At 37.5% G+C, this 20,375-nt stretch overlaps 1 protein-coding gene across 1 annotated transcript in view; it reads right to left on the bottom strand.

The window, feature by feature from the left end:
• Positions 1–20,375, bottom strand: part of HMCN1 (hemicentin 1) — a 204,746-nt gene that overhangs the window by 132,020 nt on the left and 52,351 nt on the right. The window contains exons 5-10 of the mRNA XM_072867250.1: positions 18,465–18,636; positions 16,621–16,727; positions 10,139–10,259; positions 9,302–9,565; positions 8,889–9,033; positions 4,624–4,745 (exon numbers count right to left, since the gene is read on the bottom strand). Coding sequence (XP_072723351.1) covers positions 4,624–4,745; positions 8,889–9,033; positions 9,302–9,565; positions 10,139–10,259; positions 16,621–16,727; positions 18,465–18,636 — 931 coding nt within the window. The remainder of the gene's footprint in view (positions 1–4,623; positions 4,746–8,888; positions 9,034–9,301; positions 9,566–10,138; positions 10,260–16,620; positions 16,728–18,464; positions 18,637–20,375) is intronic.

Here is a 20,375-nt window from a genome sequence, read left to right as displayed (position 1 = left end):
TCTCACTCCCTATCCCTTCTGTGTGTGTCCTGCAAGAACTAAGTGCCAGCTACTGGGGGGGCCACTGTAAGTAGACTGGGTCAGACCAGGGGTGTAGGCACCCCAGGCCTGTGGCATCAGCTACTGGAGGGACTGGAGCCTGAGTACCAGCTAGTGGAGCAGGCAAGGATCTCAGGCAATTCTGTACCTTCCCCAAACCAGGTGTGCGTAGTGGTGTGTGTGTGAAGTTTGTTAGCAAACTTCAAGCTGGAACAGCTGGCACGAAGCAGGTAAGAGGGACAGAGGGCCCATGCCAATACTCAAGAGATCTGCATATGTGCATGTGGCTCTAGAGAGTGGTGTGTATGTGCTCTGATTAGTGAGCTTCAATCCTTACCAGCTGGGGAGGAGGAGGGGAGTTGGCTGTCCTGTGCTTTATGCAAGTTCTACATGTAGCTGCTGTCGAAGGCAGCACCTTGTCTGTGGCAATCTGTGGAGCCGCCTGTGTCAGTGTCCTCTGTGTGTCTGTGATACATGCTCAGCTTCACCACTAACGAATGTGCAAACAGGAAAGCAGCAGCAGTGTCTGTGGGTCTGAAAAAGACCCTCAGGTCCGTGGGCACAGAGGGCTGAGCTCCAGCAGCCAGACAGGAGGAATTCCTAGGCTGGAGCTGCAGCCACTTACAACATCCCTTAACAGTTTCCACTCAAATCTTAGGCAATTTCATTATCTTTTCCTTCCTATCTGTACATATTTTAAGTTGTAACTTCCACTATTTGTTATTATTTGCTTTCCACTCTACTCATCTGTACACTTCTGTCACACTCCTGGAAGAAAGCAGCTGCAATAATTTTGTACTGGAATTAAACTTTGAAACCACAGATGCTTAAAATAGGAGAAGTCATCCTGATCCTTCTTGAGATATCACTGATAAAGGAGGCAACATCTAAATGTTAGAGAAAGAACATACATTATGTATCACTTTATGCATTCCCATTAAAAACATTTTTTTTCCCCATTTGTTTTTCCCCAGACTAGTTCTTGAAAAAAAGAAAGATCTTGAAAAAAGAAAAATAAAAAGAAAAAATAATAATATTCTGAGTGGGATGCTTTAGCAGAAATAAGACAGCTGCAAGACCAAGACCAAATCTTTATCAGTACACACCAAAAAACAATTATCCTAAGAAAAGCAAGGATAACAAGGAATTTTAAAAAAGTCTGTATTTATTAAGGGTGAAAGTTACTCCTAAACTCAGAGCCAGCCATAACTCCTCCTCACTTAAGTCTCACATGGGGTCTCCGATAAGGTTCACAAGCTTTACGCTAGATCTCTGCATAGCAATGAATCACTCATACACTCTGCACACTGGGTGTGCAGCTCTCCTTCCCTATAAACACTGTCCCTAACAGCAATCATTGATTACCAAAACTGTTTATTTTAACACATGCAGAGGAGAATCAAGAAAAGCTAGACTTGCTTACTGAGAATGGAGTTTCTCCCCTGCACTTTAGGTTTTGGTTTGTTTGGGAGAAACAACAAATCTTCTAATACTTGGTGATAGGCCCATGGAAAGTATGTTACTTAAAGAAACTTAGAAAAGAGAGAGATGAAGGCCAGTACAGGACTAAAATCCCCATCTTTTGAATGTCAGTCCAGTGGGGCATGACACCTTTTGGACTGCACTGGCCTCCTCCCACAATAGTGCACACAAATAGCAATCCCCCAGCCAAACTCTAAGCTGAGTCCCCTGTATTCAGAGCACTTCAGTTAAGGTGCCTGCACAAGCTAACAAGCCAATTGACATTCTAAAGATTTAATACTAGTAAGACAAAGTCAAACTCAAGTATTTGTTTCTTCTGAAACTAGAACATGTTGACACAGTTCTGATACCTTTCACACAGAAGTTGACAAAATGGATTATCTGTGATATACTGTCTGTCAGCTAGACAAACTAGGAATACTTGAAAAGTTTGTTTACTTTGCTTAAAGAAGAAATTTCAAGTAATTTTCTTTCAAATACTTGTACACAAGGATTTCAAAGCATCTCCCTCATATTAATCTTCTGCATGGCTCAAAACAGAACTAATTGCTCATGTTTACATAGTGAGTCAGTCTCAATCGATCTCTCAGTGCTCTATAAATGAGAGGATATGGGAATTTTTCCCCTCATCTCTCTTGACTTTCAAGTGCTACCAATATCACAAGAAAAAAGTTAGGATTCTCTTTCCATTTTCTCTGTGAGGAGAAGGATGGTTGCAACTTCCAGACCAAGAATCTTTATGCCCACCATTTCTGTGGCAGAATATAACAGCTTCTTGTCCTCCAAAACATGGTTTGAAACAAGCATATGGGAATACCCTACCTGCCTGAGGGATTTTCATCAAATACATATTTCACCAAAATATAAAATAGCGCTCTAGAGGTAGGACTTGGGTAAGTATTGATGTTACTGTTCTATTCTACTTGAGTACTCTGTGTGACTAAAAGGATGTTCCTCTCCTCAAATTTACCACTTGGTGTAAGAGGGCTGTTTCTCTATAAACTTTGCCTTGCATGGAATCAATGATATCACACTGGCTGCTTTGGATTTGCTCATACTGCAGTAAGAGGAACATCTTTGCCTGCAAAAGAGAAGGTGAATGGATACATAGTCACCCTCTTCAACTACTGAGTGAGTTGTTTTAGAGAATATAGAGTCTTCTCAGGGCACCAAAAAAAAAAAAAAAAGAGTCTGTGGTCATAACATGCAGCAGGGGAAATTCTGACTAGGCATGCAAAGTATTTTCCTAGTGGGGATAGTTAAGCACTGAAGGCTGCCCATGAAACTTGTGAAATCTCTGTCCTTGGGGACAATTCAAAGTTTGATTGGACAAGTTCCTGAGAAACGCCATCAAGCTTGGAAGTTAATTCTGCTTGGAGCTGTGAGTTGGACTAAGTAACTTCCAAAGGTCCCTCCAGCCTAAATTGTTTTGTGATTCTATGACTCATAATCCAGGTTAACTAATCTGAATTAGCTACTACAGGAGATAAAAGACAAGACAACTTCGATTTCAAGCAGTTATACGAAACCTTGAGGCTGAATTCAAACTGCTGTTCTGAGCTCTACTATCCTCACTGCCACTGTAAATTAAATTAACTGACTCAGCTCCCATGTTTTCCCTAGTCAAGAACAATAGCTTACACTTCTGCATGACAGATGTCTGATCAACACAAACAGAAGGCTATATCAAATGGATTTTTGTTTCAAAATAGAAATTATTTTTTCCTTTCCCTCAGACTGCATATCAACTGTGAAAAATTAAGTGACAAAATTTGCTATAATATGGACAGGGTTTTCATCCACTCACCCACATGCATAAATAAGCTTTTATTCTTAATTTTTCCTGCAGGTCATCTTCCTGCAGAAGACCCCTACTGTCTGCTGAAGCAGTTCAAGACCATGCCTGTTTTCATGTTTTCTCCATCTGTGTCTAATCATCTTGGTTTACACAGTTACTTAAACTAAATTCCTCTGATAGAGTAAAAGGATTAACTTTGTGAAGTAAAGCCTGTTGTTTTACTTTGGGAAACATTTCTAGCTGATCTGCAGTTGAAACTCTCAACATCATAATCTGCAGACAATAACCAATGTCCATGTGTCCCAGTGGTCAGACTGACAGGTACACAAGCAGCATAGCTTTACATTTGCCTTCACAGAAGGCCAACTATGCTCTCTTCCTTTCTCCCACTCCAAATTTTTATGTCCAAAGCTTGACCAGGATGACACTATTTCACTTTTCAGGAAGGATTCTCTCTTACCACAACTAACTTTTAGTAATAATTAATGGGTCAATCATTTAGTGCCTCAAGTCTGAACAGGTCATTAACTTACATAGGAAAATTCCCTCTCCTTCAGCAAGTGGAATATCAGTGCTTTATGCTTTGAAACTGCTTTACCACATAAGGCACACCAACTCATACTAAATGGATGACCAGATTCATAACTAGTTGTCCTTTAAATTGAGATTTTTATGAAGTTAGGAACATTTTTAGATTAAATAAAACAAAAAACAGTGATTAAAATTATCTATTGGACAGATAATGGTTGCTAGCCATTTTGGGGCTAGCAACCAAATACTACTGTTTATTCAAAATTATCTTTGTGATTAGCCTGATTTATTCCTCATTTAATTTTACTTCCTTCATCCTAGTTATTCAGTAACTAGGTAATAGATGAGAAAAGATTTCCAACAATTTACTGAATCTTGTTTAAAAACAGCAGAAAATTTTTGAATGCAACTTTTGTAATTCCTCGTCTATCAGATAATACAAACATACATATGATCAAGTAAATATATAATTGCTACAGCTTGAAATAAAAATGAGAACAATTGAAAAATGAGATTTCAATTTCTGCTTCTACAGGCCATATCTATTCTGCAAGTCAAACTGACAGTGGGAACGAATTAAAACAAATGCGATGTTAATATTTAAAACAGCTGTCCTGAATAAACATCAGCACACTTGTGTACATGGGTGAGAAAAAACACATTAATTAAAAATATACTTAGAACTGGAAATGTATTTTATTGGCACCAAGTGCCATTGCTCTCTGTTAAATGTTCCAGCACAATGCATTGTTGAAGCATGGACTACTACCCACCTGATACATCCAAAAACGTCTGTGCACGTCCAGTTCCTGCACTGCTACTTGCCATACATTCGTAAAAGCCTTCATCAGACAAGGAAACCTTGGCAATTTCCCAACTCATACTAGATGATTCTCTGGAGGAAAAAAAGGGCATACTCACTAAATTCCTGAAGGAATCAAGAGGTACAAGAACTTTGTTTCCTGACTACAGAGATTTTCACAATAATTAAGAGGAAAAACAGACCCACTGATGAATCAAATTGGATCTAGCTTTATAGATTTTATTTAAAGAAACGATATATATAGTCAGGCTTTTTATAAGTATTATGAAGTGTAAGTTTTTGCAGAATGCCTCACTTGCACATCTATAAGTATGCCTTTAATGTATGTCAACGGTTGTCACACAATAACTAAAACTACTGTATTTGCAGTCATTCACTCAGCTGCTCATACTCTATTGTTTTACTTGAGAAGATACTTTTCCTTAATACCAACAAGTTTCTATGTAGAGCCAGTATGTGGTACATACCTGTGGCTCTTACTAGCAAGGGTAACAAGAGTTCATCCTCCCAGCACGAGCTTCTCAAACACCCAGATACAGATAGGGGTTACACATAAAGGAGACCCCGCCCTTTACCAGATATAATCTACTTCCCCCCCCCAGTATGCAAATCCACTATCAGGTTCATACAGTGGGAAGGGCAGCATCTACCCTACTACAAGATTACTACATCCAGGCAGCTCTCTTTGCACTTTTTAAACTGCAAGGACTACCTCCATCCCAAACATTTACAATCCAGCAAAATGTGAAGTATCGGTACGTAGATGACTCCGACTTCTGCTCTGCCGGCTGCACCTCTGAACTTATGACCAGCAATAACTAATAATCCACTATTCTGCACATTGATTGCCCAGCCATAAAAAAATAAACAGCACCACACATTAAAAGACAGAATTGATGGATTCAAGACTGAAAATGCAGGGTGGAGTACAGAAGAGATGCCAGCAAGATAATATAACAGGAATCCAGAGAAATACTTGGAGTTTTTCTATAAATCACAGCAAGGGCAAAGCTGATAGGCAATAATACCATGTATCTATCACATGCAATGTTAAAGTCAAGAAGAGAATAAAAGTATAACTACATTGACTGGTGGTTACATGTGCTTAAAAAGAAACACTCTTACAACTCCAAGATTCAAACCCACATTTTATACAACTAATGGTGCAACAGACACACAGATGATTATGTAAATGAGCAAAACAGTGGTTCCTCTGGAGTGTTCCAGTGCTCCCGGTGGCCTGTTGCTATGGCATGTAAACAAAACTGATGAGCACTAAAATATCCATGATAGCTTTGGCAAGTAATTGCCACATTATGGGAAAACACTAAGTTAGTGAACTCTTTGTCTCTCTTTTGTTTGTCTGAATAGATTGATTTATCAACCCCTAAAGGATCTAGAAAGAACAAGAGAAAGAGACTTGGAATATGCATGAGAGTTCAATGCTGTAGCACCATGAGACAGACAATCCAGCTACACCACAAATGAAAACAGTACATAGTGACCTTAAATGGCTTCTTTCTTACTCTCTCTTACTTCATACTTATTCTAGATAACCTAATATATCATATATAAAATCTATGACATTTTATCGTGCAATGCTGGCAAATGGAAATGGCAGTAGCTGCCAACACTAAAGAATAAGGTAATGTTTATTCCAAGTAAAAAAAGTGAGGAACTTCTCTTTTTCATGGAAAGTATGTTAAAAGTGAAGTTATGCAGTCCTATTCTTCTTCATTCGTGACACTTGCTATACACCAGATGTTGAACATGGAAGCCTTGAGAACGGAAGCATAAAAGGAAATGTGTCTCAAGTGGAAAAGCTGGGCAAACAGAGACTTGCAGTGGTCTATTTAAAAAAAAAAATTAAATACAACAATGGCAGCAATGAATAACACACACCTCAAGGCATCTGCTGCACAGTTTGGCACTGACTCTAAAAAGCAGTAACTGCACACAACTCTTTGCAACATGTGTTATTGGGATAACTCAGCACCTTTCAGCATCAAGTCATTTATTTACCCAAATAATTTTACAATATATGCAATTTGCTGATCAAGCTGCTTATCTAATTAGTTTGGAAAATACAAACATATTCCCTTAGCCAAGTTGCAAAAGCCGAAGACCAAATCACATCCTGGTTATTAGTTACTGTAGAAACACTGGCAGAGAGCACGTTGATATTCATGTTGTATCTAACCTCACCTCTTGGTCACCACAAACCACCACACTCCATATCACGTTTCACTTGGGAAGTTACCAGCAGTGGGCTGTAGCTCACACGAATGAATTAAAACGTAAGATTCACTCATACCACACCAGTTAAGACGTAGCTTGGAGTAATATCTTCTGCATGGTTTAGCAAATACTAGACTTGACTAACAACCACAAATATCAGTTGATTCAGAGTGATTTAATTATTATTATTATTTTAATTAACTAAATGGATTGCCTTTCTTGTCAGAATTTCTCACGTTATTTTTGTTGATTCTGCCCTTTGCAGGGTTGGTGGGATCTGCCATTTATAATACAGAATGGATTTTAAAGACACATTAGTGCTCAGTTCCCACTGATTTCCCACTGAAATGAGGTGCTTAACTACTGTTCTTGATCTCCTAAATTAGATTTGTCAGAAATGCACTAGGATATTAATGAAAACCCAAATTTTCTTACTAGACCACCACGGGATGCAGAAATCTAGAAAAACAAAGCTGTTGCAATTTTAGAGAAATTTATTTTTCCTACATGTTACTCATTTAAAATTAGAAATTATTATTACAGCTGATAGTACCTCTGGAATCAAAGTAAAAAAATTTTCAAAGTACATTCACTTCAAGAACCCTTAACCTATATTCATTCTAATGGTACTTTCACATAGACAATTGTCATGCTAGACTATAATATTCAACTTATAAACCACTTACTTTTTGAAATAAGTATTAAAAAAATTGAGTAAAGATGACATCTTGTCACCAAAACAAAACTCATGCAATGCAGAGCAATAATACAGCTCAAATCTGCATTAAACTAGTAAACTGGGCAAATCCTGTATGGAATTTCACTATTAATAAAATGCAGACAAGCAAGCTGAATTAGATCCTTTTTAACTGTGATCAAGAATATTTGGCTTCAGATATATTTTTTTTACATTAACTTGGATGATATGATGTATTCATTCATCTGGTCTGTAATAAGAAAAATGAAAAATGCAGCCCAATCATAAAGGTGCTGGATATGTGAAAAGCAAGGAGTAGAAGTGTGTGGCTTGATAACTAAAGAATGGAAAAAATTACACAGCTGCTAAAGTATGTGCTGGGGTTGACTAAATGTAAATGGCACCTCATTTAAAAAAAAAAAAAAAAAAAGAGCTGCAGCATTTCACACTGCCAAGTGTACAAGGGAGCTTCAGAATTTATTTCTTTTGGTAGTCATGTACTTGCTATTGAATGCTAGAACTTAGCCTTCAGTCTTCTCCTGAAGTACTTCAGGCTTTACAAGAGGCTAACAGAGGCTGCCGACACTGGTTTCTAGTACATACTTCCCTTTCGTTTTCAACTACCAGAATTACAAGATGGACTTTATGAGTACTTTAATTGGTTTATAATTTTTTTTTTATTCTTATCTCATTCTACAGAGAAAGAGCATGCAATCCATTTTCTATACAGAAATCCAAAGAGCCTTCTGGTATATTCAGTATAAGTTTTCCTATTTTGAGAAATCTTTGAAGAGGAAAATTTTCTAGGGTAGGTCATAGGACATACTTCTAGGGCATCCATGAAAGGCCACTAAAAAATAAAGCAAATTAATGTGTTACATACTCATCTAATCTATCAATGAAGGGAGAGGGGGAGGTGAAGGGTGTGTTCCAGAAAAAGGCTAGTTACTGATCTACTTTACATAACTTTTAAAACTATAAATTAAAAGCACTTGCCTTCTAGACTTTTAGACCCAGTTTATGTTAATTTAAGAGCACACATTTGAGGGGGATTTTAATCAGAACCATATAATACCGTTATCTATACAGGGTATACACCTTCCTCAAACATGCATATATTAGAAATCTCTCCATAGAATACAGCCTCCCTAATGAATATCACCAAAAATAACAGAATGGAAGTAATAGGATATAAGCAGTATATAATAGTAAATAATAAACAGAAATCATAGGATATAAATAGGAAATAAAACAGTATTGGAAAAAAGGTCACTACTTACTTGAAGAACTGATCCACTCCTAGTTTTACTCCATTTTTAGTAAAACGCTGAGTAAAAGGTATGAGACTTTCTACATGGCAAGGAACAGATCCTGGCTGTAAGTAATATCCTGGAGTCTTGGTAGGCATTGTAACTTTTGGAACATCTGAAGAAAGCAAATATTCCCCCAAAAGATTATTAACAGCTATAACATATATCCTATCTCTTCTTTTTAATAAAAGGAAATTCAATTTCTGATAAGGTTATACTTAGTAGATAATAACATTAACTTGTCCATCACAATCTAGAGATACAACTTTGGAAGGAAACAGCACAGAAAGTACTTGTGTAAGTTAGTTTAAATTGATATCTAATATTTTTTTCTGATTCAAACATGACAAATGTACATTCAATTAAAAGTTAAAATTGCTTACCAGGAGTAATACTAGAAAATGACACACTTGAAACTCTCTGAAAAAGATAATCATCCTTGTCATAGCCCATTATTTTAACAAAAAAAGCTTCATCTGGTGGAACAAAATCAGAAATATTCCACAGACCATAGGGCTTTCTGTCAGGATAGTATTTCACAGGCAAGGTCTTAAGAAGTTCCCCTGTAATACTCAGAAGTTCCAATTGGTCTACTCTAGCTGGAAGAAAGATCCCCGTTGTATTTAGCAGCACAAAGGTAGGAATCCCTAGAAAAACAGAAACATGCTATTTTAAGTGCTAAAAAAATGAAGTAATTAAAAAAGGAAAGGTTAAAATCCATATGTACAGCCCACTACCCCACAAATGCACCATTCACTTTCAACCCTTACTTAATAAGTAGCAAAAAAACTAAGTTGTGCTAAGCTGTGCTCTGCTTATTAGCTGTCAGGAGACACAGCACTGTTTAGGGTTTAAATTACTGATTTACAACAGGTGTTTCTGAAATAGCAGCCTCTATTAACTCCTCACCATGCCCTGAAGCCAAAGGCTTTTTCTGAGGCTCCAATAGTAACAGAAACAGAGTTGCAACTTTTGATGCATTTCATAACTAAAAATATCTGGATTTACGTGACACAAAAAACCAAGGTAATATGAAAAAATACCATAGTATGGTAAAACAGGAACATTGGCTGCTCTCACACATTCAAGGCCCAAGAACCAACCAACAGCAGCCCCAGATTTATCACAAAGTTCACCAGAGAGATCATCATAGAGTTCTACTTGATTTTGGGGGCCCAAAAATGGTTATTGTTTAGCATGGAAAAAAAATGGAAACAAACCTTGCACTGGTCTGCTGGACGTTTTTTTAAAGTCTAGTGTTGGCTTCCTAGAAAACCCAGCTCTAAAGTCAATAGTACTGAGACCTGTGATCCGAACAGAGTGCCGTCCGCTGCTCGAGGTCTGAAAAAGCAACAAAGACCATGTGCATAATTAGCATTTCAGGAATTGCAAAGTTTCTGATCCATCCACTGAGTTCAGTAGATAGACTTCAGCTTTCATTAAAAACAAGACAGAAAGGAGGCTTATGTCAAAAGTTGTAAGTAAAAACACCTGTAATAAAGCTTCACTTTTAGATATCGGACCCCACAATTGTAGCGTCAAGCAAAAGAGCCAATTTGTCTCGGAGGTAAATCACAACACAAACACATAAGATCAACAACTATTGTCACATGCCAGTGACTGTAATGGGAGACTCTCTAGAAGTTAGGATTTTGACCATTATGAAGTGTATTACAAAATAGTAAACGAAACACAAGTCAACAGAAAAATCAGTGTAAAATTTTTGGTGATAATATATATAAACAATTTACTTCCAGTGCTACAATAACTTATCTTACCTTTTTATTTATTAGTAAGTTTCCTTTTTAAATATACACAAAACTATTTGTACCCATGAGGCATATGCAAACATCCTAGGCACTGCATATCATTAAACAAGTGGAAAGTACAAACCAACCTCAATCAATACTGTGTATCAAAGGTTCTTCTCTTTCCCACCCAAGGTCTTGATTGGAAAGCAGAGGATGCAGAAGTACCTCTCACCTCTGTTCTCCACCACCCACCCCCTCACCTTGTCATTCTGGTTGAATCAGAAAAAAAACCAAATCACAAACAACTCCCACCCATCCACCCACCCTTGAAAAGCCTTAGCTTTATGTTGTTTGAGGGTACAGTAGCTTTTATGGAAGTCCCCAATCCTACAATTGTTTTGATTTTTCTTCTTTAAGTTTACTTTCTTACTTTCTTCTTATTTTCTATCATTCTATGCTGAGAAAGAAAAGGACAACTGCTACTTGCCAAAGTGCACAGGAACCCAAGGCTTTTTCTCCTCGCCTACTTGCACACCATTCAGGTGTTAGAAAAAAACAAAAACAAAACAAAAACATCACTGCTGCACTGCACTGACCATGGAGTTAGATTTTTACAGACTTAACAGCGACTAACCCATGGACAATTTCAACCAGAACAGCAGGAAAAAAATAAAGCTTCCAAAGGCTGTGAAGAGTGATATCTAAGATATATTATGCCAAGATCAAATCTGCAGTTAGTAGAACCTACTCCGAGTTTTTGTTCAGGGAGACAATACAGCACACAAGACTTGCAATGTAAAAGAAAATTAGTATTAAAATGAAATAATTCCACTGAGCTTTATCTATCTAGAGAGTATTATCTGATCCATTCTCAAGTCCATAATTCCTTCAGTTTAGTAACCACCTCTGATACAGCTGCATGTGAATATCACATTAAACTGTTGTTTCTTATAACTAACTGCCTAGGGACAGCCATTTAGACACTACGACAAGCTGATGTCTATCTGATTAAAACAACCTCTATTTGCTTCCATTTGGTTAGCCTTTCACCTCAGAAAAATCACTGCTAAAGCCTTTTTTATATAAACCAGCTGTTAACAATACAAAGAAATATTTAAGTGTGCCAAACAACTCATGTTATCAAGCATTAATTGGCAGTTAAAATTTCATTAGACAAACTCAGTGACAAAGTTTTCTTTTTATAGTTTTATGCGTCTGTATTAGGAATTCATGGTGTGGTTAAACTTTTCACAGTCTTTTCTAAGTCTTTCGTCACAGCCTTAAAATCTTAGTGCAAACAAAACAAGCCAGTGACTAAAGCTGAGTAAACAATCCATAGAAAAATACATTGGGAAATTATTTCTCTTCATGAATTATTTGGACCTTTGTATACCTGTGAATTTTTAAGGCTAGCATAACCTTTTAAAATTTTACCATTTACTAGTAAAAATAAATGTAACTATCATTGTCACACCTAGGAGCTGGCAGTCTTATGCAAACACCTAACAGTAAATTTCATCCCAAAGGACTGCTTTCCAGTTAGTATCTTTGTCAAGTCTCTTTTCATTATTTGTAGTTTAACATGGATCACTGGTATTGTACATTAGTGTTTCTCCTCCCAGACTGGAGGAGTATGATAAAAAGAGCAAACACCTATTTGTCACAGATGTCAGGAAAAAATGCTTTACTGTCTTGCAAACAACACATAATAATTGCCCAAAATGCATGTATCTATAAACAAATGTATGAAAAAATACATGGGTTTTTGTAAAACACCTTCAATTTTCACACAACAGAAAAAACAAGCTACAATGGCTAAATAAATTTTTAATTGCACGGTTATATTTATATTTACAGTGGCAGAGATATGCAGCTGAATTAGGCTTTAAGGAACATGCTCTTTCAGTAGAAATTACTCTGGACTGGTTTGTCATTACACTCCATTGAACCAGCTGCATTTAGCTATAGGGATGTAAGGGAATAACAGCAGTCATTAAAGACCTGTCTTGATCACAAGAACAGCCACGTTTTTCTGCTGATTTCTCATTGCTTTTCCTCTCCTTTTCTCAATCATGCAGATGATCATTTACACAGCAGGGAAGTTTTTGTGGCATCGCTCATTAAAAAAAAAAGCTATGACAGAACAAAACAGTAGTGATGGCTTCTCACTCCTGCCTCTCCCCCACTGACTTGCCTCCATCATTCACTTGCCTTTTCAACTGAAAACACACAGCAGGCAAGGCCTTTAAGGAGGGATTGGATACAAGTGCCTTCTAATGCTGCTGTCCTGGAGCTTGCAGGTAACTGCAATTTGCAAGATGTTGGATGCCTCCCAAACTGCTCCAAAGAAGTCTTTAAGAGGAGTCCATAGGACAGATCTTTGTAGGAGGGCCTTAGCAAAAGCAAAGTGATGCTCCCTCTTCTGTTAAATGAGTCAGACTGTTCCTGTTGAGGCCCATCTCTTGGTAGGTATCTCAGCAGTAGGACCAGCAGATAAATTTAGTCTCACAGCTAGCTTGGAGATGCAGAACACACATGCAACACTAGGACCATCTTTCCAAAGAAGCACGCTTCCTTCTGCACAAAACCTGTACTGTTCGCTGATACGCTATGGAGAGAGGAGCCACGTACTCATCTCATGTCATTGCTCTTTGAAAAGACTCCTATTGCCTTGTAAACCAAGAGTATTATAGCAGACCTGGAAGGAAAACTTATTTATAAAATACACATACATGCACAGATTTTATGTCCTCATACTGAAGTACCTGAAGGCAACTGGAGGCCTCCTGCAGCACAGGAGGCAAATGGATTGCATACTGTGCATTTTATATTACTCAAACTTCTGATTTAAAGACCTCACTGAGCACTGAAACTGCACTAACACTTGTCTGTGGGTTAAGATGGGATCTTCCCAGACTGATCATTCTCCAGTTGATTTAGTAGTGACTATTACCGTTTAGCTCACCATGATTTGTTATACTAAAATTACAACTTTGTGCACTTCTGGGTGACAAGTACCTATATAAGCTGTTTGCACAAACCTAATTAAGACCTGGTTGGCTCATAAAAGTTAAAGTAATTAAAAAATTTAAACTATATTCAAGATAACTTTTTTTTTAAAAACGCAAAATATGTAAATTTGAGTGTTTTCTCCTGCATAGAATTGGAGACAGCATTATGCTGAGCTTAGAAAACCACAAAACTTAAAAAAACCCTCACTGCAGGAGCAGCCTGATGCTTTGGCTGGGACTGGTTTGCATCTAGCTGAGCATGCTGGCCTGCTTCCAGCTGAGCCACTTGGCAGTTTGCACCATGCTGAGTGCCAGCCTCAGCTTTTAGGAAAGCTTATTAGCTCTGACAGGTGTTACACTTTGAGCCTATAAGAGTGGCAAGCTCCTCTCTCAGCAATTCCTGGAATCCAGAAATTTAGGCAGCACAGTGCAGGCATACACAAGTGGTTCCACATGGCTCAGCTCGCATCCAAAAAGGCCTCAGCTTAGCAACAGCCATGCAGGGCCAGGGAGAGATCACACAGGGCTTTTGCTTTTTCTGCACTCTCTTTCTCCATGTTGCAGGGCATTGAGTATTTACTAGATTGCATACTTAATCTAAAAGACTTCAAAACAAGCTACAGAGTTGAATACTAAGGCACTGACTGTAGGAAAAGTTCTCTCAGTACCCAATAAGTCTAATGTTACTAAATCCAGTGGGACCCAAACCAGTTTTTTGCAGACCACCAGGGTGTCTCTGTACCAGGTTTTTCAACTTTTATGGTCCGGGAAGCATAGACAGATATTCAAACAATTCTCCGTAGAGCTGCTGAGCTCAACGTGCTTTTCTAGTTCCAGTTCTGCAGCAGTACCAAGTTTCCTACAACGTTGTATGTGAATTAATAATCCTTTTCAAACTACCTCTGTGCACATGGCACAGACAATAGACAGCATGCATCCATTCAGCACACCTCATTGTGAACTTGGCTATAAATGTATCTTACATGGGTGACTTCCCCTCCAAAAATGACAATATAGTATTTACACTTCTAGACTAGAATAGAATAGTTCAGTTGGAAGGGACCTATACCAGTATGATTGTTTCCACATCAATTTAGGATAGCTGGGATCATGCTGCTTTACCTTCGTAAAGAAGTATACAACAACAAGGCAAAGCATGAGTCATTTTAGGCCACAATTACACAACAGAGTTGAGATGATGATGTAAAAACTTACAGTTCATTATACCTCCCTTCCTCTCCCCCACTCTAAACACATGTCACAATATGCTGCCCCCTACGAACCAGCTCAAGGTACAGATTGGACTTTATTTGTTTGAAGAGAATCTGTCTGCAAAACAGACATAGTTAAATAGTGTGATTTCTACATAAACAGTTAGGGCTTGCACAGATTTTAAGGTATGGTAGTGGGGTCATTTATTAACAAACACATTTCAATTGTTTTGAAACATCAGCATCTAAGCCATAAAAACAAAGTTTATTTAAATACTATCTTATCCATAGCGCAATCCTTGAAATTTTAACACTCGTTCACATTTGATGCAATTACATTTTGAACAGTCAACTAAAATGACATAATGAACATGTTATAAAACAAAATTATGAATACATACATTTGCCTAAGTCTAGCCAAGTCCTAAGCTTCATCTTCCAGTTTACTGCATTATAGTAAGAGTGCTCTTGCTCATCCCTTTTCCCTATTATGGTTTCAGGTAAGCAATTTTTGGCCTGATATACTGTGTTAACTTGAATCTCTGCTAAATTAGATGTTAAGGCTAATCTAAGCAATCCATATTCTATTGCTGATTTACACCTATTTTATGCATACATTTATTGATCTATGAATGGTAAAGATTTCAGCTAAACTGGCTTCAATTCACAGACCCCAGCTCTGTGTAGCAACAGGTCATAAGTGTTCTTGGACGTTATTGCATTTACACATCTTGTTCACCACGTGCCTCACAACCATGATATGGCACTCACAGGAACACATGGCCAACAGCAAACATTTAAACTAGCGCTGTGACCCAGAGAAACCATAGTTTTAAGCGTCTCTTTCATCACTAGACATTTTGTTCTTTCATTTCAGAAGCAAGTATGTTAATGTGTCTTTATCTAGGAGCTGGTTGCTTGCTACAATTCTCAGAAGCAGCAGGTATGATTGCTCTTCATCTGTTTCAGTGTACATTGATCATGCTCAGTGTAAGGAGCCTTCAGCCAAACACTCTGGGAACTTTCCTACAGACTGTTGTGGGAGCAGCAACCTTTGGCATAGGGAGCTAGATCAAGGGGTCATGTTAAGTTGCTACAGTCAGTTCCAAGAAGATCATTTCAGCAGCATCTTAATGATCCTTTCTTGTTTGGTTATTACTGCTAATCATGTTGATCTTAACTTCTTAAGATTTCCAAATCCTTTAGGGTCCATTCTGTAACTGTATGGGCTAGGATAGCATTCACATGAACAAATTTATTTACATACTGTAGTATTCAAATAATTTACTGATAAGGAGTCTGAATTAAATGTATATTTATTGATTTTGCAAACCTGCTAATGAAACCTCTGGCCTGCAAAGTGCACATCATCTCCCAGTCCTCCAAACATGCTGTACACAGAAAAGCCCGTCTGTGCCCGTGCTCTCTACAGAGAGTATCTGCTCACTAGACTCCAAAAATTCAGTGCTCACTTCATCCTTTTTCCATCCAAAGGAAAAAGGATGACCTAAGGATTTGACTTAAGATAGTAACATCTAATAAGTCATCATCTTGATAAGAATTTTATACTACTGCTTTCAGAATATGTCACAACACATAGGTCAGAAAGGGCATTTATTATAACACAAACTCATCTACAAGTATCTATGATAAATAACATAGTAAATCATTATAGAACCCCCTTATAAGCTACAGGACAAGTCATACATGATTTCTGCAATAACTTTACCTTAATTGTCCACATTCCAGGCTCTGGATCTTTGACATTTACTACCTTTGCAGAGTTGTGGATATTTAGCAATTCATTCAGTCCTGATCCTTTACTGATCTGCTTGCCTAAAAAAACAGGGAGTAAATACAGTATTGAGTAAATACAGTATTGCCTAAAAAAACCCACAGAGTAAATACAATATTGTTCTTCTGTACTGAATTATTTTTGATACTTGACTTACTCGCTACTTAGCAGTCAATGACATTTACAACAGTCAAAATTCCCTGTAATTCTTCACCAGAATACTAAAAATGTTCATTTATTTTCACTCTTTTCATTCACTTGGGAAATTTAATACAGCCTGCAACAATACAGAGCTGTGGGAAACCCAGAAACTGTAAGCAAAACAAATTCTCTTCTTCACAGAAAACACTCAGCTCTCAGCGAAAGGAGGCAGTACAGAAGCAAACTTCCTCAAAGGAGATCTTAGAACAGACTTACCCTAACCTACCTGCCAGCCCACCCACTCTTCCATCATCTAGACCTATTTCAAGCAGCATAAACTCCACAAGTAAAAATACTGATAAGCCAGGTTCTCCTGACAGAGGGGCATTAGCATGTGACTAAGGGTGGGAATGCATACAAGATCCTCACAGGGAATTTAGCCTGTTAGACATCATAGGCATCAATAAAAGAGTGCAAGTTTTTATACTGCACCATACCACACTTTATATGTATACCTGTGCATACAAATATATGGATGGTTGTGTGCAGGAACTGGTTCTCTATAGAGGCATTTTGGTCCCTCAAGGCTGACTATGAAGTACCATCAGCACTAAAAAACACATCTCTTTCAGAGCACTGATGGGAAAGGTTAAGTTGAGAATGGGATGTCCCAGTGTCAATTTTTAAGACCTTATTAGACATGTCTTGACTAACTTCAGTGAAACTACATAGATTTAGATGCATGGTGCTGACCTATGAGAAAGCAAAACATATAGATGGGGTCAAAGCTTCAGCTAAGCCTGACAGTTGTGCCCAGGATTGTGTTTTATCATGGTTTGAAGAGAGAGACTCTGAGCAAATTTCTTTCCTGTAAACAAAGAAGAATGCCTGAGTGCAGGACAGACAGGATTATATTGCAGGGAACCCATCCTATGCATAAAATATTTCCAAGATACTAAAACTTAAGCTGTATCCTTAGCCAAAAGTCATTCAGAGAATACAAAGTATGATCTGAATTTATTTCTGGAGTGCTGTTCCAGGTTCCTAAGGCATGAACATAACAATGGACAGTAGATTTGTTACAGATATGTTCAGTTACAAATTAGCATCCAAATCTGTCATTGCATTTCCCATCACAGAGTGTTCAGCTAGAAATTGGCACGAGACAGGGTTTGATTCTGAATGCTCTCATAGTTCTAAGAATCCAGACCTTGGTTTACCTTTCACCACATAAAACACAGCCATCATGTATAACCCCTAAATTATGGTTCAGTGACTACATAAATACATTAAAAACAAAACTGTCCAGAAATTTGGAATGCAAGGACAAACAGTAAGAAAGTAGATGGAGATGCGATTAAGTGGTCAGAATAGGGAGGATTTCCAGTTTCCTCCAAGTTAAAAAAAAATGGAACATTGGGAACAATTTAAATACCAGAAGTGCTTATATTCAAGATCCTATATTTTAAAAATAAAATAAAATTTAAAAATATCCTGAACTCCTGATACTAGTTTTCAAAATGTGAAAGACATTTATGAATCACAAATATGGCCTTCCCTACTGGAGACAGTAGAGAAGATTTGTCTTTTTCATTCACTTTTTTTGCTATCACAAAAGAAGGTATAATCTACTTCACCTAATGGATCATGAATTTCAATTGCTGGTGAAGGACCACTCAGGGACACTGTAACCTCTTTCAGACTTGGATCAAAAGGGACCTGCCAAATATTTACAGCCATGGTCAAATGGTCTGTAGACAAGAGATGCACTTTGGAGGCTTGAACTGCTTCTTCAACCCATTTTAACACCTAGAAGAGAAAACAACAGTTGTTGTTATACTGTCAACAGTATTTGCTGTTGAAATACTTTCTGCTGAAATACTGTCTCTACTGTCTTGTAGAGATTCCATGTTAAGTTCTATTATAATAGAAGATCACTCCTTTCACCTATGATCCTGTTGTCTGATAACACGCAGCTACCATATCACCCTGAACAAACACACTGGTAAAGGACTTGCCTAATACAATCACCCAATGCATCCATTTCAACAAGATATTCTGGAAACAGCACAAACAGGGTTTCAATTTGTATCAGGAACACACAAGAAGAGAAGGCAGCATGCCAGGAATAGACAGGAAACAAAGCACCAACATCAAAGCAAAGGTATGCTTCAACTTGTACCATTCAATGTAAGAATCAATATATATGATATGACGAAACAGACAGCCTGGAAAAACAAGGGCCAAAACTATGTTGTGTTACCAGTGCAGTTGTCAGTTCTGAAGTGAACAGGCTTATTTGCCACATTAGGGCAAATGTATTTTAAAAAACATTAATACTTAAAAGACATGCAATTTTAATATAAGATATTAATATAAGATACTTATTAATAATAATTCATAATTAATTATTAATTAATTAATAATAATTTTAATTTAATTTAATTAAATTATAATTTATTATAATAAACTATTAATAAATACTATTATTAATTAATAATAATTAATAATATAATATATTAATATAAGATAAGATAATAATATAATATTAATATAAGATATTACTGAAGCCATGATCAGCATCATGTTTAAAGGAGTACAGAAACAGACCTGGATACACCTCTACACAACATCCACACGTACACATTTAAAAAGGAATTAGGGATACAAATCTATGCATATTTCTGGTCATCAACTAACTATTAATAACCTGAAGCAAGAAGGAAAACTCCCTCATCCAGATGTACTGAGTAATTGCCATCTATGGATTTTTTCAATTATTTTTTTTCCCCTAAAACACCCAATACAAATTACTATTAGGCACAGCATACAGGTCAGAATAGAGGGGAAAAATGCTTTAGAAGAGAAATTCGTGTGACCAAAACCAAATGTATGCCTTACAGAATCATAGTCCTTAACTTTAAATAATTTCAATCAATGGTTAATTAAAAAAAAAAGCAAAGCAGAGATCTACATTATCGCCTATTTCAAGAGAAAATAACAAAGGTAACCAAAACCCAGACAGAGTCTAAGGTCTCACTCTTTCTACTACTACTAAGTCTGGAGTTGAGCACTATCAGATTGCTCAGCACCACTAATATGAGCCAGACTGGCAGAAATGGGGTCATGCAAGTGATGCCAGATTTCCCAGAGCACATCATACAGGGTTTACCTCAGGTTTGTGGTAGACAAGAGAAGATGAAATTATATTTTGCCCAAGTATAACATTACAATAATATAGACAGATGACTCTACTATAAAATTGGTTTATATAACCTGGTTTATCCACGTATTTGGTCTCGGTAGCAAGGTGTTGGCAGCGGGGCAGCCTCTGTGGGAGGGGACCAGGGCCTGCTCCATGCTGGACACAGCCGGTCCCAGTCGGTTCTGCAACAGCCCCACCGCAGTCACAGCTGAGCCCCTCAGCCACGCGGTGGCACACCACCGTGTAAATGTATTTAAGAAAGGGTAAAATGCTGCCTAGGCAGTGAGGGGTGAGGAAAAAAAAAAAAGTGTGAGAAACAGCCCTGCAGTACCCTGCAGGTGAG

This window comes from Ciconia boyciana, chromosome 7, assembly GCF_034638445.1.
Source record: "Ciconia boyciana chromosome 7, ASM3463844v1, whole genome shotgun sequence".
NCBI lineage: Eukaryota > Metazoa > Chordata > Aves > Ciconiiformes > Ciconiidae > Ciconia > Ciconia boyciana.
This window is presented reverse-complemented; position numbering and strand designations above follow the sequence as displayed.